The sequence below is a fragment of the Rutidosis leptorrhynchoides genome, chromosome 6 (genome assembly GCF_046630445.1).
Source record: "Rutidosis leptorrhynchoides isolate AG116_Rl617_1_P2 chromosome 6, CSIRO_AGI_Rlap_v1, whole genome shotgun sequence".
Classification (NCBI taxonomy): domain Eukaryota; kingdom Viridiplantae; phylum Streptophyta; class Magnoliopsida; order Asterales; family Asteraceae; genus Rutidosis; species Rutidosis leptorrhynchoides.
This window is the reverse complement of record NC_092338.1, coordinates 36,215,595-36,241,762: the sequence shown is the minus strand read 5'-3', so window position 1 is coordinate 36,241,762 and position 26,168 is coordinate 36,215,595. Positions and strand designations below refer to the sequence as shown.

At 35.4% G+C, this 26,168-nt stretch overlaps 5 protein-coding genes across 5 annotated transcripts; 2 read left to right on the top strand and 3 right to left on the bottom strand.

Moving 5' to 3' along the window:
• The first annotated feature begins 237 nt into the window (after positions 1 to 237).
• LOC139852460 (protein SEMI-ROLLED LEAF 2-like) lies at positions 238 to 8,088 on the top strand. The gene is made up of 20 exons (XM_071841758.1): positions 238 to 382; positions 744 to 882; positions 1,023 to 1,097; positions 1,192 to 1,307; positions 1,407 to 1,521; positions 2,782 to 2,910; positions 3,027 to 3,074; positions 3,187 to 3,380; positions 3,498 to 3,694; positions 3,779 to 4,062; positions 4,148 to 4,297; positions 4,805 to 5,152; positions 5,898 to 6,047; positions 6,133 to 6,211; positions 6,309 to 6,433; positions 6,506 to 6,697; positions 6,957 to 7,094; positions 7,193 to 7,330; positions 7,481 to 7,678; positions 7,777 to 8,088. The coding sequence occupies exons 2-20, from the start codon at positions 748 to 750 to the stop codon at positions 7,876 to 7,878; spliced, it is 2,913 nt and encodes a 970-aa protein (XP_071697859.1). The 5' UTR covers positions 238 to 382; positions 744 to 747; the 3' UTR covers positions 7,879 to 8,088.
• A 2,542-nt stretch (positions 8,089 to 10,630) lies between these two features.
• Positions 10,631 to 12,371, top strand: LOC139852438 (polyubiquitin 11-like). Its single transcript, XM_071841733.1, has 2 exons — positions 10,631 to 10,724; positions 11,541 to 12,371. Exon 2 carries the CDS (start codon positions 11,541 to 11,543, stop codon positions 12,228 to 12,230), a length of 690 nt encoding a protein of 229 aa, XP_071697834.1. The 5' UTR covers positions 10,631 to 10,724; the 3' UTR covers positions 12,231 to 12,371.
• Positions 12,372 to 14,595: 2,224 nt separating this feature from the next.
• LOC139853551 (nicotianamine synthase-like) lies at positions 14,596 to 15,667 on the bottom strand. Its single transcript, XM_071842938.1, has one exon. It carries the CDS (start codon positions 15,568 to 15,570, stop codon positions 14,596 to 14,598), a length of 975 nt encoding a protein of 324 aa, XP_071699039.1. The 5' UTR covers positions 15,571 to 15,667.
• Positions 15,668 to 20,543: 4,876 nt separating this feature from the next.
• On the bottom strand, positions 20,544 to 25,927 carry LOC139851642 (nicotianamine synthase-like). Its single transcript, XM_071840736.1, has 2 exons — positions 25,918 to 25,927; positions 20,544 to 21,502 (listed from the first exon to the last, which is right to left on the bottom strand). The coding sequence occupies exons 1-2, from the start codon at positions 25,925 to 25,927 to the stop codon at positions 20,544 to 20,546; spliced, it is 969 nt and encodes a 322-aa protein (XP_071696837.1).
• LOC139851641 (uncharacterized) lies at positions 22,505 to 25,383 on the bottom strand. The gene is made up of 2 exons (XM_071840735.1): positions 23,161 to 25,383; positions 22,505 to 22,841 (listed from the first exon to the last, which is right to left on the bottom strand). The coding sequence occupies exon 1, from the start codon at positions 25,327 to 25,329 to the stop codon at positions 23,518 to 23,520; it is 1,812 nt and encodes a 603-aa protein (XP_071696836.1). The 5' UTR covers positions 25,330 to 25,383; the 3' UTR covers positions 22,505 to 22,841; positions 23,161 to 23,517.
• Positions 25,928 to 26,168: the final 241 nt, after the last annotated feature.

Genomic DNA, 26,168 nt, shown 5'->3' with positions numbered 1-26,168 from the left:
TCAAAATATTAAATATAAAATAGTAACTATACACATGTTCATTCAAATTGCATTCTAAGATCATAACTCATCATTTCATTTTTGGAACCAACACAAAAAGGTGCTACGTATAAAGTTTAAATTCAAAAAAACTTTTAAAAGTAGTATTAGGAAAAAAGAAAAAGGAAAAAAGTCTTCATTGGTGTATTCAGTCTCCCAAGATTCTGACAAAAGTTTGCTTTCTCTCTTGTTTACACTCAATTCTCCAACTGTCACCCACGTGACCACCGTACCCTTACTTCACAAAACACAAGTCTTCCATATTTCAACAAATACAAACATCATTCATTCTCTACAAAACCCCAAATTTACATACCCAGATCCGCCTATCTTCTGGGTCAAGGTAACAACTTTCTTACTTTATTCCTTTTCTTCTACTAATTATTATTCTGGGTTTGCTTCGTAAGTGTTAATTTTGCTTGCTTTTGTACAAATTACGCTAATTTTTATTGGGTGTACTGTTTATGAATTTTAGGGTTATGAGTTTTTTTTTTTTTTATCTTTATTTTTTTTTTAAGATTGTATGTTGAGAAGCAATCTTTATACTTAGTTTTCCTTCTACATTCTGGGTGTTTTTTTTTTAGCAATTGTTTGTAATTATAGTAGAATTAGTTAATGTAGGTTTTTAACAGTGTATGTGTAATTAGGGTTATGATTAGTGTTAATTTCTTTGATTTTGACCTAAATGTGATGAAATGATTTAGGAGAATGGGTGTGATTTCAAGAAAGTTGTTTCCAGCATGTGTAAACATGTGTGTTTGCTGTCCTGCACTGAGCTCACGTTCTAGGCAACCTGTGAAGAGATACAAGAAATTGCTTGCTGAAATATTTCCCAAATCACCTGTTAGTACTTAATTCTTGTTTAGTTTCTTTGATTTTTTTATACCATTTTGTATATGCACAAATATTGTATTTATGTCACAAATGAAGTCCCTTTTGTTCATTATTATATATGAAAAAGTGGAGTTATATTGTTGGTGCAGGGTGGTTCTGTGAATGACCGGAAAATCACAAAATTGTGTGAATATGCTGCTAAAAACCCTTTTCGTATTCCGAAAGTTAGTGACCTTTTCCTTTTTTATTGTTTTAGTTAATGATTTTGTGACGTGAAATAACTAGTGTTAGCAAAACTTTGGAAATTGTTTTGTTTAGATTGCAAAGTATCTTGAGGAACGATGTTACAAGGAGTTGCGGGTAGGTCATGTTCAACTGGTCAGTGTTATTACAGAAGTGTATAGTAAGTTGATATTCATCTGTAAAGAGCAAATGTAAGTTGTTTTCAAATTACTTGTATTAGACGTGTTTCTAGGTTAGATGCATCTTAATTGTGGTTGAATAATGTTGTCTTCTTTTAACTTAATCTCCAGGGCGTATTTTGCTGTCAACCTATTGAACATTTCTACTGAACTTTTGGATGATTCTAAAAGAGATACAGTTCAAATACTTGGATGCCAAACTCTAACTAAATTCATCTATAGTCAGGTGACTTTCTTTTTCCTAATTTTTCCTGATATATATATATATATATATATATATATATATATATATATATATATATATATATATATAGGGGCATGATCAATGGGGAAGTAACCAATCGGGGGGAAGTGGGGGGAAGCAAATTTTTTTTCGTTTTTTTTTGAATTTTTTTTTCCGGCATCAAGATCACACGAAAATATGAACATTTAGAAGAGACACTTCGTGATGAATGTTATTATTTAGGCGGGAAAACGATCGACAAAAATAACATTCAAGATAATATTGTTCGTGAAGAATATGAACGTTTTTTCTTCTTCATGTTTTGTGAAGTAAAATTTAGCCCGATTTAGAGTTTAGGGTTTGGTGTTTTGGGTTTATTCCATAAACCCAAAACACCAAACCCTAAACCCTAAACCCCAAACTCTAAACCGTTCTTGTTAAAAACTCAATCTAAATCCTAAATCTAAACCCTAAATCTAAACCCTAATCCCTAAATTTCTAAACCCTAATATCTAAACCCTATAAACCCTAATATCTAAACCCTAATATCTAAACACCAATAGCTAAAACCTCAAAATACGCTCGAAAAACACGATAATTGTTATATATTACTTCTTCGAGCGTTTTCCCGCTAAAATAAAAACATTTATCACAAAGTGTCTCTACTAAATGTTCATATTTTTATCTCATCTATAATGTTCGTGAACAAAGTTTTTTCAAAAAACGAAAAAAAAAAAAAGTTTTTGCTTCCCCCCGCTTCCCCCCGAATGGTTACTTCCCTCTTGATCCTACCACTATATATATATATATATATATATATATATATATATATATATATATATATATATATATATATATATATATTGTTTTGTTTAGATGATGAGTTATTGAGCCATGTAGTTATGCAATGCAATGGCCAGGTTTGGTTATGTTTATCTTTAACAGGCCAAACCGGTTAATTAAGAATCTCAGGTAAAAAGGAAACAGGTCAAAAAGTTTAATTATTGTTGAAATAATATAAACTATAACTATTATAGTCTTTCCTGACACACGAATTAGATTAATGAATGTTTTTTAATTTCTAATATGTACAAAAAGTATTCCTGGTCACTCAACAGTCAACGTGACCCATTTTGACCTGCAACGAAAGTTTGCCTATTTTGATCAAACCCATTTAGACCCGTTTTCCTACTGTTCTACTATTTGTGGTAACTAGTCTGCTAGGTTCATATGGTATCTAACGTTAGACATGGTCTTCTGCAGGTGGATGGAACTTACACATACAATCTTGAAAATTTGGTTTCAAAGGTTTGTATGCTCGCCCGTAAACCTGAAGGAGAGGATGAGAAAACACGATTAAGGGCAGCAAGCTTGCAATGTCTTTCAGCCATGGTACACTATTAACAAATGGTTCATACGAAAAACAGTAGTTTACTACCCGTTTTATTCGTAATTTAGGAAAATATTGTTCTTTTCTTTGTCGTTAGATAACATTTTAAAAATTGCAGATTTGGTTTATGACGGAGTTCTCACATATGTTCGATGAATTTAACGAGGTTCGTCAATTTCTCCCAACTAGTTGATTTTATTATTAATTTTTGTTGCAAGTATAATAAAGTACATTTGTGACTATATTCAAACCACTGTGTGTGAACTCTCAAAATGCAGATGGTACATGTGATTTTGAGTAACTACGACTCCACCTCGACCACCGAACAAGACGATGAGCGAGGGGAAGCACATCATAATTGGGTGGATGAAGTAGTTAGATGTGAAGGAAGGGGGGCTATCAACGAACCCGATTCTAGCTACTTGACTGTAAAACCACGGGCCGTAAAAAAAGATCCTTCCCTTTTGACTAGGTTATCGTTTTTTTCCTCCCTCAAGATGAAAATCTTGTACTTCAATAACGTGTGCGTATCTGCTGTATTTTAGATTTAAAAGTTTTTTATTTTTTTTTCCTTATGAAAATGGTACAGAGAAGAGGCTGAAACACCCAAAATATGGGCTCAAATTTGTATTCAAAGAATGGTAGAACTTGCCAAGGAAAGTACAACAATGCGTAGAGTGTTAGACCCGATGTTTATCTTTTTCGATACTAACCGACAATGGATTGCTCCCCGTGGGTTAGGGTTGACTGTTTTATCCGATATGGCATGCTTTGTGGAGCATCTAGGTACTTAATTATTTATATGCATCTTTTATTATATTTTATTCACAGTATTTATAAATACTAAATTTGCTTGAGTTCTGATTTCAGAAAACAAGCAGTTGATATTAGCTTCAGTTGTTCACCATTTGGACCACAAAAATGTTTCACATGATCCTGAATTGAAGTCATACGTCATACAAACTACTACTTATTTGGCTCGACAAGTTCGGTCCGAAGTTCCGCTGAAAGATATCGGGTACGTGAGTGATCTGTGTCGGCATTTGAGAAAAAGTCTTCAAGCAAGTGTTGAATCGGTTGGAGAACATGAGTTCAGGTTGAATACTTTACTTCAATCATCAATAGAAGATTGTTTACTTGAAATAGCCAAAGGGGTACGTCTATCAATCAACAATTTCCACTGGTATATTTTTTTTATTCCGATTCTGAATTTTGATTCACGCTTTCTGTCTTTACCAGATTGCTGATGCCAACCCCCTTTTTGATGTGATGTCAGCAACACTTGAAAATTTACCTCCTAGTAGTGTAGTTGCCAGGGCAACTACTGGGTCAATTGTTATTCTTGCCCACATGATCGTCATAGCATCTGTTTCATCAAATACACAACAGGTATATCGATTACGTAATCAATAGTCAATGTTGTAAAAATCCCCGATTGCTCCCGATTAATCCCCAATTACTCCTCTTTAAGAACAGTCCGATCCAATCTTCTAAAATCTGTTTATTTAATCGGTCAATGTCGGTTAATGGGTCAAAAATCGGATTTGTTGGTTCGAGTCGGATGGTCAAAATCGGTCAAAGTCAAAATTGGTCAACTTTCTAATATGAATTAAAACTAGAATTTTAGCGTTTATGAACAAATGAACGATTATGTTTATGTTTTTAGAGAATCATCTAAAACTTAATGTTTATGGTTTTCTTCTATATTATACACAAAAAGTTTTGAGTTTAATTATTTAAATGTGTAAAAAGTCCAATCCGATTAATCCCCAAGTTGCTGATTACTCTCTCCAAAGTCCTGAATGAGTACTCCCCGAGTAGCGAGTTTTGCAACCTAGTTTAATATTTTCCCAATTGAACTATATAGTTTGAAGTTTAATAAACTTTTTTGTCCAGGTGTTTCCAGAGGGCCTTCTTCTTCAACTTTTGAAACTAATGTTGCATTCGGATGTTGAAATGCGTTTGAGCGGACATCAAATCTTTTCGGTTCTTCTCATTCCAAGCTCTAACCATTTGAGACGTGATGCTTCTAATAGTACAAGGAGATGGAGTTCTGATAGTGCATCCGTGTTTGCCTCGGTTACGTCTTTACTTGATAAGCTTAGGAGAGAAAAAGACGGTACAATAGTTGAAAAAAGTGAAAAGACCGAGGCAGAAATGAAACATGCATGGGGCCCTAAGAAATCACCCAACTTTCAGAAATTAAGTTCCATTACTGCTGGTGATATAACATTGACTAATGCAGTAAGCACCTGTCAGGCTGTCATCACGTTTTACGTATGGTAGAGGTGACAAACAAGTGGTTTGGGCCAGTTGGGTAATGGGTTCGAGTCATAATGGCTGGTCTTATTTTTACAGACCGAAACGTGCCGGTGTGACCGTGAATACTTTATGTCTAAACTTAAACTGTTTTTCCTAAATAATCAGTGTGGTAAATATTTTTATTTTTATTTTTTTTTTTGGGTAAGCAAGGAAACCCTCCTATAAACGAGCACATTGGCTCCCCATAGAAGGTAAAACCTCGGGTAATCAAGCCCCCCGAGCGCGAGACCTAGTACCGGGTGAATTGCGCATTATGCGCACCCTCTAGTCACACACCCTTTTTGAAGAATTTGGCATAGCCAGGAATTGAACCCGGGTGGTGTGCTTCATTGGGCAACTCGGTGGCCACTCAGGCAAGCCTGAATGGTTGAAATCATTGAACCAAAGTAAAATCTTTCCCTTAATAATTGAATTTTTTTGAATATATGATCACTAGTTTTATTCATTGAAAATGCGCTTTGGGTTTATGGGGCAATTTATTACCTCCAATAATGTGATCTTTTTTATCAAGTAGAAAAGTACAACACTTATCACGTCCCTAGAGCACTGCAACAACGCGACTTGGCACAATGTGACAATTTATTATTTATTCTATGTTGTTTTTATCATATATATATATTATATATATATATTTAATTTTTAATTTTTTAACTGATGATTGTGACAGGAACCATCTGTAATGAAGTTTAGTGAAGATCAAATAACTCAATTGTTGTCTGCTTTTTGGATACAAGCAAACCTCCCTGATAACAACCTTCAAAATATTGAAGCTTTAGCTTATTCTTTCTGCCTAACTCTCATTTCTATGCGTCTTAGGGTGAGAAGATGGCATCATCCTTTTTTTTAATGCCATATATCCAACTCTCACTTATATTTAACGTTTTTGATTTATATTACTGTAGAATCCTAATGACAATCTTGTGGTTAGCATCTTCCAACTTCCGTTGTCACTTTTAAAGATATCGCTAGATCAAAGCAACGGTACGTGAAATTGCATTTCGAACATTCGAATTCGGGGACAATTCAATTGTTTGGAAATTATTATGTAACTTGCTTTTTGCTATTTGCCATGTGTCAGGAATGTTATTACCTTCACACCGAAGATCGCTTCTCACATTATCTGCAGCAATGTTGATGTTTGCTGCCAAGATGTATCAAATTCCTGATATCGGTGATTTACTACAGCCAGTGCTTAAATCTGATGTAAGTTTAATCTGTAACTGAATAGCATTTGTAAGAAATGTAATTTCATCCTGTTGATTGTTTTAATTGTAGATCGATAACTACTTGGGTATCAGTGATGACTTTCAAGTTTATATAAAGCCTCGGGCAGATATAAAGGAGTATTGTTCTGACCATGATAATCAAGCGGCTAATGCTTTACTTGCTAAGTTGCAAAGCAAGATTTGTAAATCTTATGAGAAAATCATTGATATTTTAGTTGACAAGTTATCTAGTGTAACCAAGGTACAGTTTCTGCTGGATCGTTCATTTGTTTATTGTTTTATTGTTTCTTTCGGTTGCATTCAACTGAATAAAATTTCACAACAAAATATAAAATAAGTAGTCTGCTGAATGTGATTTCAAAAACTATATTATTATGGTACAATCTTATTTTCTTTTTATTAATGCGGCTTTAGGCATTTGTCCACAAGTTTGACCGATACAAACTGTTCTCTTTTATGGATTTGAATTGATATATCTGTCTTTTGTTTACTTTCATAAGATGGAAGCTGAAGAACTGCGTATACAGTTATTCGAAACATTCATGCCAGATGATGCAATGTTTGGTCCAGAATCGATGCTTAATTTGGATCACTCTCATAGAGTCGCTAATTCGAAAGCATCTATTTCCTTTGAGACGGTAACATTTTTTCCTATTCTTGAGCATTTATTTGTCAAATATCTGAATTCTCTTTTCTCTTTGCACTTTATATTTATATATAGCTGCTTTTTTTGCAGGATTACCCTACCAATTCATTAGTTGAGGATGATGTAAGCAGTGAATCATCTATTTCGGATTTATCCCGCTTCGTAATTAAATCTCCAACGCCGAGCTCCATGTCTCATGCTATTAGCGTTCGGCAACTTCTTGAATCAGTAATAATTCCTTTAATCACTCATTTCTCCATCTGTCCTATAAGATTGCAACAATCCTGTTTCACTGGAAAAGTTTGATTGTTGAAATTACTGTACTACCCTTGAAATTACCGTACTACCCCTGATATTGGCTGCAATTTTGGGTTTTAGGCACTCGAAGCAGCTGGTCAAGTGGCTGGAGCATCGGTCTCAATTTCTCCCCTTCCGTTTAGTGTGATGGCTGGCCAATGTGAAACCCTCGGTACAGATTCAAGAAAAAAGCTCTCCACTTGGCTTTCTCATGCAAATGACGATGCAAAACCAAATGACGCAAGTGCCCCTGGTTATCAAAATTTAAATCTCATGAGGGTATTCTTTTTTTCTGACCTTATTTCGTGATTGTGGAAGTTGTCGCTTTCTTAACGGCTACTCATTATCAACTAACTTTTTTTTTTTGGTATGTGTAGATTTTGGGTGAAGATGAGCCGGTTCGTGCTGGAATGAATGGTTTGAAGCTACCTCCTGCTAGCCCTTTTGATAACTTTCTAAAAGCGGCTAGATATAATTAGAAATGATGGATCTCTAGTTAAGTTCAGTTTGCCATATGCTTAGGATTAACTTTAATGACTCTTTAGGACTTGTAGTTTTATGTTGCTTGACGAGGTTAAGTTTGTAACGCATGTGAAACTGGGACCATGAGATTCGACTCAGAATATGTTCTATGTTATGTATCTTGCTAGGCTTATGAGCTTGAGATCCTTTATGAGTTTAATATACTAACGAAGCAAGATCTCAATCTTATATTATTTCTCACCTCTCCCAAATCAATAATTAGTGTCGCTAATCATCTTGTTTAGTTTATTGGCTTAACTATCGTGAAAATGGTTCGTTGGTTGGCATCGTGATTCTCATAAGAATAAGATGTTTAAGGTCCAAACTTAATTAGCTACATATCTTGGTGTGGCTGGACAAATGGTTGAAAATGATCACTGGATTGAGTAAATAAATTTGCATTCTTTGGGTATTCTGAGCGAGTCTTATTTGTTTTCCTGTTACTTGGCCTTTTTTTAGCGTAGTGGCTTTTATGTAATTTTCACCCTAGCGTCTTGCTAGGGGGTTTAATCAATAAGATTTTGCTGTTTGAATTTTTTTTGGTGTTTCTTAGAATTTTAACCTCATAAAAGTTTTAGTATTGATTGATACAATTGATACAACCAAAATGAGAATATTACCTTAAGGACACTCTATTTCTTAAAATTTTTGCAAGGAAACAGGAAGTTGAGACAAATACATTTAGTCACACAACTAATTTATACTTTATATCTATTTACTAATTTTTGCAAGGAAACAGGAAGTTGTATGAAACGAATCACGATTCAATAATTATATCTATTCCATATACTAATTCTAATTACACGTATATCAGTTGAGCTTATGAATTTACTGTTCACAGACATATTATATTCAGTAAATGGCATTTTCGTCTTTTGTATAGCAGCAATCAGGGCTATTTTGGTCTTTTACTTCAAGGCTTGACTTAGCTGCTCCCTCTTCTTCCGACGAAGGAAGCCAAACCCGAAAAATAAAGAAAAAGAAAAAAGGTGAAAAAAAGCCTCCAGAGAGAAAGAGAGGGGGCTTCCAGTGCTACGTCAATGGCAAACCAATATAATGCAAAGTAATCGTGACTAAACATAATTTAATTCTACGATGATAAAACAAAACACAAAAGGCTCCACCTATTCCACTTGATCAATAATCAACAAATCAAACTAACTATAAAAATTAAAGAAGACGTCTTTTAAATCTAATAGAAGACATAATGATAAAGGCTAAACTAACAAACTACTAATATTTTATATAAAATAATTACTTAGTGGGTAAACATAAATGGTTCTAGATAACTTCACGTGACTAAATTTGTTGACTAAACTTATCAACTCTAAATTTTTGACTAAACTTGTGGCCATCCTTGTTCAAGGCTAAACATTCAATTGGCCTATAAATCCTATAACTCATATCCTTCAAATAAGTTTCAATGCAACAAGCTCAACATGTTGGTAGTCGGCCCAAAGTTTCTTTCTTGGCCCAATGTACGTATCCCACTTTATTAAAAAAATTAATTTCACCTAAATCATAGGGATATGCATCATCTTCACCTTCTTCGAAAAGACCTTGTACTCTCGAGTCTAAAAAAATAGAACGCACATTGGTAGAGAAAAAACCCTCCAACTCCATCTTAGCTTCAAGTTCCCGACCTATCATCTTGTCAGTGTCTTTCTTTGATATAATTTCCTTATCATTCGGACTACAACTCTCCCGACCTTTGAATACTTGAACCAAAACACTAGATTGATTATCATAATAGGTTGAGAAAACTTGCTTCTTTTGGTTGTTTTCACCGGTCAATATAGCACCTTGAACAGCCGCACCATAAGCAAAAATTTCCTCTTCTTCAATTTCAAAAAAAGAAAAAAAAATCACCATCAGTATTATAAATGGGTTCGATATCCTAGATGGATTCTCCATCCTCGCCATCTGTATCATAGATGATTTCTGAATCGATTCGTTTCGAATCGTACTGCGTAGGGAATTGTTATTGGTTCAGTTCCAACTCGGCGATTCGCTTATATAATCGTTCAATTTTTGCGTCTCTAGGGTCTTCGTTGGCTCTTTTGGCATGTCTACGATTATCCCCATCGCCGCCTCGATCGGAGATTCTGCAATAGTTTCCTCGATAACCTCCACGAAACATTGTTTGGCCAGAAACTCAACTCTGATACCAAATAATGCAAAGTAATCGTGACCAAGCAGAATTTAATTGTACGATGATAAAACAAAACACAAAAGGCTCTGCCTTTTCTTTATTTCCACTAGATCAATAATCGACGAATCAAACTAACTCAAAAAATTAAAGAAGACGTCTTTTAATCCCAATAGAAAGTATAAAGATAAAGCCTATACCAACAAACTAATATTTTAGATAAAATAATTATTTAGTGAATAAATATAAATGGTTCTAGATAACTTCACGTGGCTAAATTTGTTTCATCATCATCATCATCATCATCATCATCATCATCATCATGATTGTAATTAGAAAAGTTTTAATTAAAATTAAACTTTTATTTTATTTTTCTTTTAAAAAAACAAAAAGAGATGAACAATCTGAAATTATGCTCACTTTCTAGATAAAGATCCCTACCGGTACGGTATCCATTAATCATTATTGACCTTTTCAACGCACACGTGTCAGATTTGTATTTGTTTGTCATATAACAAGATCGTCATTTTATCTTTCCTCCCATACCGCCTCTCCTTTTTCATCTATAAATTGACCCTATATCTTATCTTATTTCTCACACGGCAATCAAATTCATTGTTCTTTTCTCAATTCAAATTCTTCAGTAATCTCAAGGTATGATTCTATCATCTATCTTTTTTGTTTCTGATTTTTTGAATATCAAATTGAATTATCTTGTTATTTACTCGTTCAATCGTTTGATTCTTTTTTATTTATATCACTTTACGTTTAGGTTTAATTTATGTGATTATTTACAAGGCTTGCAACTTTTTATATTACCGTGTTGTTATTTACTCCTTTGATTCCTTTTATGTGAAAATTTTATTAAGAATTTCAATTGAGCGATTTATATGCATGATCGGCTAAAATATGCAATTCGTTCTTTCAATAAATTGAATTTGTATGTATGCCTCAGATCTGCTCTATTTCTGTTGCTATTTGATGATATTATTTAATCACGAGGTTATATAGTCATATAGATCTGTGAAATATAAGGATGATGAATTTGTTTTTGTTGTTATTACTAGTATGTATGCCGTAGATTTAGTCTATTTCTGTTGCTGTTTGATGATCTTATTTAATCACGAGGTTATATAGTCATATAGTAGATCTGTGAAATATAAGGATGGTGATTTTGTGTTTGTTGTTATTACTAGTAATATATAATATATATAATAGAGTAATTAGTAATTTGTCGTATGTAGGTGATTAATTTCGTTGAGAAATACGATTATTTTTCAGTTATCTACCATTTACTAGCTGTATTTTTGGTCGATCATGATTCATGAATGAATCATAGGTTGATAGAACCTGTTACCTCCAATGTTACCTGGTATATTGTATATAATTAGTAAATTAGTTAGTACAAATAGATTATTCTTATTTTATCTTCTTATTTTTGTAAATATTTAATTTATGTTCTTTCTACAGATGCAAATTTTCGTGAAAACCCTGACTGGTAAGACCATCACTCTCGAGGTCGAGAGTTCAGACACCATTGATAACGTCAAGGCCAAGATCCAAGACAAGGAAGGGATCCCCCCAGACCAGCAGAGACTTATCTTCGCTGGAAAGCAACTCGAAGATGGCCGTACTTTAGCCGATTACAACATCCAAAAAGAGTCCACCCTTCATCTTGTGTTGAGGCTCAGGGGAGGCATGCAAATTTTCGTCAAAACCCTTACCGGAAAGACTATTACCTTGGAGGTCGAAAGTTCCGACACTATCGATAACGTGAAGGCCAAGATTCAAGACAAGGAGGGTATCCCACCAGACCAGCAGAGGTTGATTTTCGCCGGTAAACAGCTCGAAGATGGCCGTACTTTAGCTGATTACAATATTCAAAAGGAGTCGACCCTTCACTTGGTGCTCCGTCTCAGAGGTGGTATGCAGATCTTTGTGAAAACTCTAACAGGAAAGACCATCACTTTGGAGGTTGAAAGTTCGGACACTATTGATAACGTGAAGGCCAAGATTCAAGACAAGGAGGGTATCCCACCAGACCAGCAGAGGTTGATCTTTGCAGGGAAACAGCTTGAAGATGGTCGCACCCTTGCTGATTATAACATTCAGAAGGAGTCCACCCTTCACCTTGTCCTTCGTCTCCGTGGTGGTAATTGATGAAGCTTTTGGTTTATGATGTTGTTTGGATCTTATGTGAATTATTCTGTTTATTGAACAATTGTTAAGTGTTTGTTTGGGATAATTGTTGGTACTATGATAAGTTTTAAATAAATATGCTCAACAATGTTTGGTGATTTATTTTGGCTATTTCTTGTGATGTTTAAATTTCTTCTCCAACGTGCAAGTTGATCTGTCTTGATGGTAATTTGGTGGTTGATTTAAGCATTGTTAAACTTTGGTTTATTTAAGCATTGTTTGTGCTTGCATAATTTGCTGCTGTCTAGCTCTAGCATTAGCATATAAGGGGGCTTTGTGAATCGTTTTTAGAATGATGATAGTACTATGGCTAACTAACATATAATATACGATGTCGATTTACGAATATATTCACTCAATGTCGCAAGTGAAACTTGAACTCACGTTGTTTACGTTGTTTGCTTAGCAAATCTTAGTAGCGATTTGCCTTCTTTCAATAATGTTTCTCTTTTTTTTCTTTTTTCTTTCCCTTGCTCGTTTGCTTCTCTCTCCTCATTCGTGCATCTAAGAGAATGAAACGGCTACTTCACTTACAACCGCCCTTGACCTCACATACGACCGAAGTCAAGGACTTGACTGGACCTCACCTACGACTGAAGTCAAGGACTTGATTGGATTGATGTCATTGATTGGATTCACTATTTGTGTTGTGCATTACTGCTATTTGTGCATTACTGCTATTTGTGTTTTCTTTTTTGGCTTCTTCGTATGGGTTCATCTTCCTAGACGCACGCAACGCTTACAGGTAAGTATGCCCGCACTTTCTCGTTTTATTGAGCTTTCCTGACCGGAGGTCCCTCAGGAAGCAATCTCTTGGCTCTCGAGTAGAGGGTGGGACGATCTTATCTAGTCGTGGGTTCTATACCCGCGGGTGGAGTAGTGACTTCCCTCTAATCTAGGGTTCGAGGAATGATTGTCTACACTCCACCTCTCCATACCCTACCCTCGTGGGATTGGGTATTGTTGTTGTTGTTGATTGGATTCACACTGATTGGATTCAAGATGTACTTCAAATTCCTTTTTCTCTTTTTTATGAGTCCTCATACAGCTAGAGCAAACAGTCCTTAACAATGTTAAGTCATATAATATGAATGTTAAGTGTTAAATGTGGTGGTTAGACGAATCTTATTTAAAACCGTTAGTGGGAAGTCGTAATTATAGAAGTTAGAAGACATTTTGCCGTGTGTTAGGACTTAGGAGTGACATTACAGGCACATCGAAGATGGCTTCTCACGTTATCAGCAGCAATGCTGATGTTTGCTGCCAAGATGTACCAAATTCCCGATGTCATTGAACTGCATAATTTTATTGAACCTAGCAACATGTTAGAGTAAAATAGGGGAAAGTTACACAGAATGATAATTTAGCAAGATGCTAGAGTAAACGTCAACCTTTAACTGTCATTGACTTGACTTTTCTCGACTTTGACATGACTTTTGACCATCGACCGCCTAAGTAGACGTCTATCTTCGAGTCGGGACGAACTAGTCAAAAAACACCGCACCGGCCGAGGTGGCCGCCGTTTACAACACTGTTACGTTGTCATACGTCAACGTTGTTAGAAATTGGGTATGAATTGACTGCCCGGATTGGTTCTTGAATCGTGTGTTCATTATCTCTATAAAGTATTTCGACCTAACGATTGCCTCGGTTTCACGAAATCTTTACATGGATAAGACAAGAACGCAATTAGTGTTTTTGGCAATGAAATCACTAATCATATTATCTGAGAGATTGTGTGTGTTTTCTGTCTGTTAGAATGAATGCAGAATGATACATGAAAACGTCCATTAAACTGTTGTAAAAACAGTTGGGATATGAAAGTGTGTATCCCTTCATTTTGGCGGGAAAGTCTGTTATACTGAAAAGGTGTACCCCTTGGACCCTGTCAGGCTGCCCCTTGGACCCCGCAAGGGGGCGCAGCCCCCTTGACCCACGCAATTACGCGTCAGTTAGTAGCCAACTCTTACGGGCGTGTACTCCACACTCTCCGAACCCGTTGTTAAGTAAAACTAGTTAATTCTTACATTCAAGTAAATCGCAACTAACTAAAATGCATGTTGGATGACACTAAAATCACCAACAAACGTCGTTTATGTTTATTAGTATTATGAAAGTACTGTTGGTACTATATAACCTCTAAAAAGGACATTATATTGAACATCACATAGATCCTTTATTTCTTCAATTTGAGTTACAAAACAGGAAGACAGACATATATTTAGTCACACACTGCACCTTTAGCCTTGCATATATAAATATAATATAAATATAAATAGAAGTTTAAAACAACATAAAGTACTAATCTTGAGGCGCACCATGCTGTCTACTCATCAATCATTTTCATATGGCCAAGTGGATTGTTGAATGCTTGGAAATCACAATACTTGCAACTTTGTGGCATGACAGACCCAATCCCCAAATCACGACGATAATTACCACGATCAATGTTAACCGGCTCCAAAAACTTGCGTGAGATCACAACAGAATTCACAACATCATCATCAGGATGGAAAATGGAGAGCACATCAAACCCTTCAAGGACACAAGGGTCTACAACAGGGTAAAGAAAAGCACGGGCACCATGTGCACTCCTTAGCATAAGGATAGCACCAGGCGCCATGTACTTACCCAAATGTTTGATAACTTTAACTTTGTCATCAATATCCATCCCCACAAGTGCAGCCAAGAAAACCACATCGTACTCTTTCAGTTCATCAGTTACATCCATTATATCGGTAGTGTGGAAAATCATTCTTTTGGACAAATCAGGATCAGACGAAACAAGACGAGAGGCCATCGAATTTGCCAAAGAGTCGATGTCATAGTTATGAAAAGTTGTATCCTTTAGATGATTAGAAGCCAAAACAATGGAAGTGAGAGGTAAGGGCCCCGACCCCACAAATGCGACACGCTTGGGAGATTGTGCTGACGTGGAATAGTGTTGGTTAAGGATGTCAAACTCCAAACGGCTAAGATTGAGGTAATTGGAGTAGTAAGGGAATACATTGAGATGCTGAAGAGGATGTTCGAAAGTGCCTAAAATTGTGGAGAAATGCGCTTCAAGGTGGCCCTCAGCCTCACCACAAAATCTAATGAGCTTAGACCTCATTTCTTGAATGTTGGGTGGAAGAGTGGCTATGTTGATCGTAGAGTGTGGGATACATGTATGGACAAGTTCAGTGAAGAGTTTGTCGACTTCTTTCGATGGTTTGAGAGTTTCGAGCTTTGAAATATTGTCATAAATCTCACAAACATTCTGAATCAAACTGATCTCTTGTTGGACTTGGATTGGTTCCATATCGGAAGTCTTATTTGTTTAGCTCGAAAAAGGGTTCTTGAAATTTCAAAAGGAATTTAAATCTGATTGTTAGAAAGCTGAAATCTTTTTGTGAATAATTGTCAAAGGGTTTCTTCTTATTTATAGAAACTTGTAGGTCCCCCATAAACAAAGGTGAAGAAGGGGTGAACCTTGCTTGGTTTTTATATTGACATAACCTCAACCACATAAGTATTATATTTATGGAGTAATACACAACTGTGTGAGCTCATGGATATTTGATTATCAACTGAACAATTTTCTGTATGAAATTTGTGAGGCCAGTAGATGCTCCCAAATCTTATGCTTTCATACTTGCCCTGTTCACACTGGCTACATTTTTTATTTTTTAGTGTGTATGATATCAACTTATTATTAATAGAACTTTACCATGCATAGACAAAATTTCATTCCTCGTCTCTGAACTTTACATCAATTTTGACTCCCTGTCCTTTTTCTTTTTTTTTGTGCATTCCTCGTCCCTAAACTATGAAAAGAGTACATCCCTCGTCCTCCCGTCTAATTTCTGTCAAAACCTGCCGTTACCCCTTATCACGTGCATGTCATGTGAGGGTATTTTTGCCATTGTTTTTTCTTCTTCTATCATAAAAACCCCCCAATTCTTTCGCATCCAAAAACACATATTCATATATCTTCATCATCAATCATCATCGATCCTTCATCTTCAACAAAAACTTCTTCATATCATCATCTATTTCGATCTTCATCATCATCAATCTAACATTAACAATTCAGATTCATAAAGAAGCTGCTACAATACTCGTGTTCATCATTAATCGATTTGGTCTCCGGAACAATTTAGCTAATCTCACATCGAATTGAAGAAAGATTCTGATTCCTAATCACTTCTTGAAGCTACGAAATACTTCGAATCAGATTGTGATTCAACGAATTTGTCCAGATCTCAAAGTCAAAGATGAGTTCATCTCGGTCAAACTTCCAATTCGAATGAATCATTGAGTTTCAGATCATTCTGTTAACTTTTGAGGATTCAAAGGAAGATTCTAAATGTTTTTCATGTAGTAATCAAGGTCTAAGAACAACTAGATAACGAAATTTGATTTTGTGTTCATATGTTGAGACACGCCACTGTTCATCATTGATTTTGTGTTCCAGATCTGTTCTTCATCTGAATCTTCACACCGCGATTCTGCTCGTAGCCATCTATTTGATTCCACCACCCTTAGGTTATCATCTGTTTTTAAATCTGGTTTTTTTTTTATTAATAGAAGTGGGTTTTTTTTAGATCTGTGTGTTTTTCCTAGTAAAAGTTGATCCGAGTGTTCTAATGGATTTGTGAGTGTTCTTCTATTATGGTATATTCTAACGGTATTTGAGTGTTCCTTTTAGTTTGATTCTCATTTACAGCTTTGTTCATTCATCGACTCATATAGGAAGTTAAAGTTTGTTCAAGAAGAAATAGTGAGATGAAATTGACTGAAGCTAAACAAATTATTTACTGTATGTTTTAATTTCATAGTCATTTAAATTAGATGTGAAAATATGGATTTTTTTTAGTTTAGAACTGAAAAAATAAAGATGATGAAGATGATGAAGATGGGGGTTTTTATGATAGAAGAAGAAAAAACAATGACAAAAATACCCTCACATGACATGCACGTGATAAGGGGTAACGACAGGTTTTGACAGAAATTAGACGGAGGGACGAGGGATGTACTCTTTTCATAGTTTAGGGACGAGGAATGTACAAAAAAAAGAAAAAGGAAAGGGAGTCAAAATCGATGTAAAGTTTAGGGACGATGAATGAAATTTTGTCCCATGGATAAGTGATGTTAGTCTTTTATGAAATGCTCATATAAGATATTAAGAACCTCAGAAAGCCATTAGGATTTAGGACTGATAAGTGGTAATATACAACAGATGACTTGGAAAAAAATCATTTGTTAATTCATTTCTTTATCGCATTCAGAAAACTGATTTATAACCATTGGCTAGGAGCTAAAACTACTAGTATTAGATAAAGATCAAACAAGTGACTTTTGTCAAGTGTGTTAATGCACTGGAAAACTATATATTGTCATATTTCGAATGGCAACGATGGTGTCACACTGTCACTTCATGTATCATGTGACTTTGGATTATTAAACAGCTTGTTTAAGTGTGTCATGGACGAAATCATTTTGTTTAGACAAAATTTCATTCTTCGTCCCTGAACTTTACATCAAATTTGACTCCATGTCCTTTTTTTTTGTGCATTCCTCGTCCCTAATGTATCAAATATCTACATCTCTCGTCCTCCCGTCTATTTTCTATCAAAACCAGCCGTTACCTCTTATCACGTGCATATCATGTGAGGGTATTTTTGTCATTGTTTTTTCTTCTTCTATGATATAAACCCCCAATTCTTCACAATTGAACCCAGATCAACGAGGGACCACCGACGCAAAATATCTTATATTTTATAACTTAAAGGCCGGAGGTCCTCTCGGAAGCAATCTCTTTATCCGTCGAATAAAGACATGAATGACTTTCTCTACTTTTGAGAGTGTTTTCACTCTGGGTGGAGAAATGACTTGTCTTTATTCTCGGATAGGGGAATGATTGTCTACATCTCACCTACCCCATACACCACTCATATGGTATTGGGTTTTGTTGTTGTTGTTATTTAAGAGCTGTGAAAAAAAATAAAAAAAATCTAAGATCTAAACCATACTATGGGTGCGTTTGATAAAACTGAATGATTTAGTGCTGAATGATTCAGAATCTGAATGGTCCAGAGCCTCTGAATAAGGTTTGCTCTGAATGAAAATAAGATGTTTGATAATCATTTAGAATGAACGATATGAACTGACTAAAACTACCTTATTAACGTGTGACATTAATAAAAAATTCAATATATTTGTTAGTTAGGTGATCAGGATATGATTTGAGGAGAATATTATAGATAATTTAGGCTCTTAATGGTTAAGAGATTGTTTCATCTCTGAATGGTTCAGAGCTAAATTCTGAACCATTCAGCACCATATGTCATTCAGAAGTCAGAAACAAATGCACTGAATGCTGAATGGTTCAGCATTCAGCGCTGAACCATTCTATTAAGAGGCAAACACACGCACCCTATGTTCATGGTGGGTTTCATCACGATTGCAGATCTTTTATTCCAATTATAATTTTGTAAACGGATTTCTTCATAATGAACCGTCAACATGCATATGGGTTGAAGACACAGATAAAAATAAATACAAAAACAAAAATAATGGTAACATTAACAAAAATAATGGTAACATTAAATGGGTTTCATCGTATTGAAATTCCCTTTTGTAGATCTGGCTTCGAAAATCAATAGTTGCACATCATCATTATCATCCTTCAAACCTTAACATCAATGTAGGAAACAAAAAACAGATCGAAACCATCAAATAAAAATACGGATCTACATTTACTTCTGAGAATAAAAAATTATATCTACAACTTTAAATCCGATTAACAAGATTTCTTATCTATATCAACAAGATCCAGCCTTCATTTGCATAAAAAAAAAAAAAAAATCTAATCGTCGTTTGCATACACAGGATCTAACCGTGTATGACTACTTAAACGAGATCTAAATATATACAATTGATTTCTTCGACTAAAAATAAATGACGGTTCCGATGGATGGATGACAGAAGCGATAGATGGATGACGACAGCGATGGATGGATGACATCCGCGATGGATGAATGACGACATCGATAAATGAATGACGGCAATGATGGATGGATGGATGGATGACGGCAGGGATGCAAAGATGTCGTATAAACCCTAAATTGATTTGGTTTCAATTGTGAAGAATTGGAGGTTTATATCATAGAAGAAGAAAAAACAATGACAAAAATACCCCCACATGATATGCACGTGATAAGAGGTAACGGCTATTTTTGACGGAAAATAGACGGGAGGACAAGGGATGTAGATTTTTGATACATTGGGGACGAGGAATGCACAAAAAAACGAAAAAGGACATGGAGTCAAATTTGATATAAAGTTCAGGAACGAGGAATGAAATTGTGTCTTTTGTTTAATACAAATACTGTAAATTTGATATATGAATAGTTGCACATGTCAATCACACTTTAGCAGGTTGTTTGAAAGCTTATTAACTTGGCCTCACAGGATAGACAAGCATATTTGGAAAAAGCACAAGTAAATCTAGTGTTGGGTGCAAACTCAAGTCTCACATTGAAAGTATTAAGAAACCAAAACTTGAATACAAGTTCATAGCTACTTTCTTATTCACAGATGGTCATAGATTGATATCTCCAAAGGTAACATTCGTGGCTACTTTTCAATGGGACGTGTACAATCACCCGGATAAACTCTAAATGAGATGTACAAGTCCACTGAGTTTATTAGTACTCTAAAATTAATTGGTGATCTCAAATGGTTATATGCATATATTAGCTATTTAGTTTCTTTTAGTATCCAATGTGCGACTTTGGTTACATTCATTAACCTATTATCTCCAACATGTTTGACATCATCCACAACTTTACAAATAACGAACATTTTTGCGAACAGGTTTCCAATGTTGGCTGGTTTGTCAATTTGTGGTCGGTGTTCTTAGATTCTGTTATTGGGTTTGCCATTGTGATCAATGATCAAGGTCATACTGCATTAATACTGGCTGAAGTTTTTCAGTGTTTATACTCATGTTAATTTTCACATCAAGTTTTATAATTGTAAGTTGGGTACGTCTACGTCATGTACATATATACTGTGTTTCAACACTAGTATTATGAAAGTACTACTCGTACTAATTAACCTCTAAAAAATGACATATTGAACATCACATAGATCCTTTATTTTATTAATTTGTGTTACAAAACTGGAAGTAAGACATACATTTAGTTACACACTGCACCTTTAGCCTTGCATATATGAAAAAGAGTTTAAAACATCAAAAAGTACTATTCTTGACGTACACCAGGATATCTACTCATCAATCATTTTCATATGGCCATGTGGATTGTTGAATACTTGGAAATCACAATACTTGCAACTTTGTGGCATGACAGACCCGATCCCGAAATCACGACCATAATTACCACAATCAATGTTAACCGGCTCCACAAATTTACGCGTGATGACAACAGAATTCACAACATCATCATCAGGATGGAAAATGGAGAGCACATCAAACCCTTTAAGGACACAAGGGTCTACAACAGGGTAAAGAAAAGCACGAGCACCATGCGCACTCCTTAGCATAAGGATGGCACCAGGCGCCATGTACTTAGCCAAATGTTCGATAACTTTAACTTTGTCATCAATATCCATCCCCACAAGTGCAGCCAAGAAAACAACGTCATAATCTTTCAATTCATCAGTTACATCCATTATATCGGTAGTGTAGAAACTCATCCTTTTGGACAAATCTGGATCAGACGAAACTAGACGAGAGGCCATCGAATTTGCCAATGAGTCAATGTCATAGTTATGAAAAGCTGTCTCCTTTAGATGATTAGAAGCCAAGACAATGGAAGTAAGAGGTAATGGGCCCGACCCCACAAATGCGACGCGCTTGGGAGACTGTGCTGACGTGGAATAGTGTTGATTGAGGATGTTGTACTCCAAACGGCTAAGATTAAGGTAATTAGAGTAGTAAGGAAACACATTGAGATGATGAAGAGGATTTTTGAAAGTGCCTAAAATTGTGGAGAAATGTGCTTCAAGATGGCCCTCGGCCTCACCACAAAGTCTAATGAGTTTAGACCTCATTTCTTGAATGTTGGGTGGAAGAGTGGCTATGTTGATCATAGAGTGTGGTATACATGTGTGGACAAGTTCGGTGAAGAGGGCGTCAACTTCTTTTGAGGGTGTAAGCGTTTCTAACTTAGAAATTTTGTTATAAATCTCACAAACTTTCTCTATCAAAGTGATCTCTTGTTGGACTTGGATTGGTTCCATATCGAAACTTTTAGTTATTTAGCTCGAAAATTTCAAAAGGAAGATAACTATTTGTATTTTAGAAGGCTAAAAACTGTGTGAATAATTGTCAAAGGGTTTGTTTCCTATTTATAGAAACTTGTAGGTCCCCCATAAACAATGGTGAAGACTGAAGGGATGAACCTTGCCTGTTGCTGGTTTTTATGTTGACAACACCACAAGCTCATATGTAGAATATAATTATATTAACCACTGTGTGAGTGTGAGTTCATGGATATTTAAATATCTACTAAACACTTTTTTTTTTTTTTTATGAAATATGCTCCAAGTTCTTATGCTTTCATACTTGCGCTGTTCACACTGGCTACCTTTTATATTTCTTATGTTATGGTATCAGTTTATTTTGTTATGGTATCAGTTTATTAGAACTTTCCTATAAACGAGCCTCCCCTAACGACCCGAAAACCTTAAAACAAACTAACCAATACTAGTGATACAACACGAATCATAACGTGAACCAAAACAAACGAACTAAGTGAAACGACAAACAAAAAAAGTAAACGAAAGATAATGAGACAAACCCAATTTATGAAATATGCTCCAAGTTCTTGTGCTTTCATACTTGCGCTGTTCACACTGGCTACCTTTTATATTTCTTTTGTTATGGTATCAGTTTATTTTGTTATGGTATCAGTTTATTAGAACTTTCCTATAAACGAGCCTCCCCTAAGGACCCGAAACCTTAAAACAAACTAACCAATACTAGTGATACAACACGAATCATAACATGAACCAAAACAAACGAACTAAGTGAAACGACAAACAAAAAAAGTAAACGAAAGATATAAAAAAAAAAAAAAAAAAAAAAAAAAAAAAAAAAACTGATATTATTATATAATGATATGCTTTCTACATCTTTCAGTTCCACATATTTTATATGAACTTGGGTCTCCTTTAAGATATAGGAGCTGATTGACTCACTCAATCCTTTCTTCAAATAACTAATAGGGGTTACGAGATTACTGGTAAGAGACGGTTAATGATAAGTTGAAAAGGGCCGGACCTAGAGGTTGAGAGATTGGGTTTGTCTCATTATCTTTCGTTTACTTTTTTTGTTTGTCGTTTCACTTAGTTCGTTTGTTTTGATTCATGATATCACTAGTATTGGTTAGTTTGTTTTAAGGTTTTAGGGTCGTTAGGGGAGGCTCGTTTATAGATAGTTTTTGTGTGCTTTCTATGCGCGAGCTTCCCCGTTGCCCCCGTTCTTTTGTATTCTTTGTTGATGCCCCCCGTTCTTTTGTATTCTCTGTTAAGGGCGTTTTCTTTTGAAAAATGACTTCGTTTCTATATAAAAAAGCAAAAAAGGGGTTAACAGATTACATATATTCATTTAGTAGTACAGAAAAGTACTGCAAAAGGCACATGTAAGTTCATGTTAAGAGGGGGAACAAAGTATACGGCTACTTTTAAAGTAATTACAGCAATATCTAACAGTTTACATATATTCATTGAGTTTGAGCATTATACAGTATGACAGTTCTTTTCTGGAAAAAATATTCATTATTGTCTAGCACATCACTGGTAAACATGAGATCATTGTAACTATTTTGAAAGTTGGGAAATATTAGTTTCTAAAACGACGGTATAGTAAACCAAATTATACCTTAATATAAGATCTTGAATGGGCCAAAAACAAGGTATCACACAAGACGATAAGCATGTAGCCTGTTGCGAAGTCGATGAACTGTATGTCTAGACTGAGGCAATTCTTTCGCTTTCCTAATAATACCGATTTTGACTCCACTTTGTCTTGGTACAATGCAAGTACTTCATCCACTTCTATACAAGAGTTTATAAGTTTGAATACAGTTGGATGACTTTCGACCCGTTTGAAAAGCTTGACCAGTTTAATCCATTTATCTTTCAAACATCTTATTAACCCAATTAACCCATAAGAGACAATATTAGACCAAAATTGACCCATTCACACATCAACAAAACTCTAGTGATAATGTGTGGGTTAAGTAGTAACGGGATTGTTATATATATGCCCATCAATATCAGGAACAAATCCCCGCTCCACCATTTTCTCTCTAACAATATCATACGTTATATGATTAGGTACCAAACCCTTTTCCAGCATCTTATTAAGATACATATTAGCTTCTTCCATCTTACCCTTCTCACAAAAAGCTTTAACCAAAACATTATACGTCACAACATTAGGCCGTCTCCCATCTCTTTCCATCCTCGTCATCACATTTAACGCAGCCCTAATGTTTCCTTCACCACAGTAACCATCCATTAACGTATTATACGTTAGTTGAGTCGGAATTAAACCCACTCGCGACATCTCATTAAGAAGCTTAACTCCCTCTTTTGACTCCCCTTTCTTGCAATACGCACCAATTCGTATATTATAAGTTACAAGATCAGCCTTCAAATTTTTATCTTTCATGTTCTGTACAAACTTATTAGCAGAATCCATATCCCCTTCCCTACTATATCCAGCAATCAACGCATTATAAGTTGAAACAGTTGGACTAACAGTATTACCTTCCAACATCAATTCAAGAACTTTAACCGCTTCTTCTACATTTCCCGCCTGAAAATACGCGGTAATCAAAGTATTAAACGTATACACATTCGGAACCAACCCCTGCTTAGGAATATCATCAAACGTCTCTTTACATTCCTTCACCATTTTCTTCTTTGAAAACCCGCTCATCAAAGCATTATAAGTAATAACACTCGGCTTCAAACCCAATTCCACCAATTTCTCCCGTAATTCAAGAGCTTCATCAATCTTCCCCAAATCACAAAGCCCATTAATCAACGAATTAAAAGTCACCACATCAGGTTTCAACCCACTTGCTTGCATTTCCTTAAACAATTTCATCCCCGCACCAACATTTTCATCCTTACAAAACCCATCAATAAGTGCATTATATGTAATCTCATTAGGATATATATTCTTTTTAACCATTTCTTTCATAAGCGCATCCGCTTTATACATTTTCCCGGCTCTACCTTTCTTACAGTAACCATCAATTAGCGTATTATACGTCACTACAGAAGGCAAAATCCCCCTAACTAGCATATCCTCAAAGATATCAACCGCCCTACGCAACCTCCCAGCTTTACACATCGCGTTAATCACCATATTAAACGTCCCCAAATTAACCTCGATTCGTCTCTTACACATTTCTTTATATACAAACTCAACCCGCCCAAATTTCTCTTCTTTCATCAACAACTTAATCAAACTATTACAAGGCCAAACTGATAACCTCAACTCATAATCACGTGATCTATCAAACAACTCAAACCCTAACTCTGTCTTTTCGTTTTTCGCATAAGCTAATAACAACAAATCAACAATAATCGAATGTGCACATACATTATCACAAACTCTATCAAGCACATGAAGAATCAAAGAGCACGAGTATTTAAAAAAATCATTCCTAACGATACTTTTATCGAATAATGACCTAATTTTACTATACTTATTAGCATTGGCTAACAGAAAAAACAGCTTACAGTAATGTTCAAGTGAGTAAGATACCTGAAACTCGTGTACGGACCATCTAAAGTATGGTAAAACGACGTCGTAGGGGGCGTTTGAATCGAAAAGTTGTTGGAGAAGTTCGTTAGGGGTTGTTGAGGCGGTTAGGAGTTTTTTGAGAGTACGCCGCTGTTGTGTTTTAATTAAATCGCAAGCTGTTTGTATATCAAACTGTAGAGGTTGTGAAGAAGAAGAAGAAGAAGAAGAATAAGCGATTGATAAACAGGGGAACCGTGATGGAGATCGTAAATGGCGAAGATGAAACATATCAGAATTTAGCTGACGAGATGGTGAACACAAGGTGTTCGACGATTTGCTTGTGGAGATTAGGGATGGCAATGGGCGAGAAAAAATCTGTGACCGGCGGCTACCTGATCCATGATGTGCTGGTAAAATATTAAATCTTAACCGCGGATATGGGTACGGGTAAAAATTTATACCCGCCGACGGGTCACGGGCGGGTCGTGAGTAAATACTACCCGTCACGGGTAAAACCCGACCCGTGAATACATGAGACTTTTTTTAATTTACCCACGAATTAATACTTACAATTATTAAATTTAAAAGCTGTTTTACTATTATTTGAATAATGATTAAAAATATAATATTATATACAAGTAAAAAACTTAATTTTCACGTCATTATACATATAGCTTGTACATATAATTTTATAATTAATAAAATTATTTGAATTTTCTAATAAAAAATTGTATACCATTATTACCCGCGGGTTACCCGCGGGCCACGGGTATCCGCGGGTCACGGGCATGGACGAAAAGTTTTTACCCGTGGGCGGGTAACGGGTCTCAACGTGCAAAAAAGAAACCCGACGGACGGTTCGCGGGTATATAAAACCCGTGCCCATTACCCGCGGGCGCCATCCCCAGTGGAGATCTAACGATGGCACCAAAAATGTTACTCCCTCAGTCCTATATTTTTATTTTTATCTTGTATAAATTCTGTTTTAATTTTCAAAAAATTAAAATTAATTAATTATTCAAAAAATAAAGATATAAAATTTGTTACTCCCACTTTATAAATTGTAGAGTAATATCTTCAGTTGCGAAATTTCTTTTGCCATCGTCAAGAAATATTTTTGGAATTTC

Coding starts and splice junctions, on each gene's coding strand:
- LOC139852460 (XM_071841758.1), top strand. CDS start 748: ATGGGTGTGATTTCAAGAAAGTTGTTTCCAGCATGTGTAAACATGTGT. Junction 1,098..1,191: donor ACCCTTTTCGTATTCCGAAA/GTTAGTGACCTT, acceptor TGTTTTGTTTAG/ATTGCAAAGTATCTTGAGGA. Junction 6,212..6,308: donor ATCGCTAGATCAAAGCAACG/GTACGTGAAATT, acceptor GCCATGTGTCAG/GAATGTTATTACCTTCACAC.
- LOC139852438 (XM_071841733.1), top strand. CDS start 11,541: ATGCAAATTTTCGTGAAAACCCTGACTGGTAAGACCATCACTCTCGAG.
- LOC139853551 (XM_071842938.1), bottom strand. CDS start 15,570: ATGGAACCAATCCAAGTCCAACAAGAGATCAGTTTGATTCAGAATGTT.
- LOC139851641 (XM_071840735.1), bottom strand. CDS start 25,329: ATGTTTCATCTTCGCCATTTACGATCTCCATCACGGTTCCCCTGTTTA.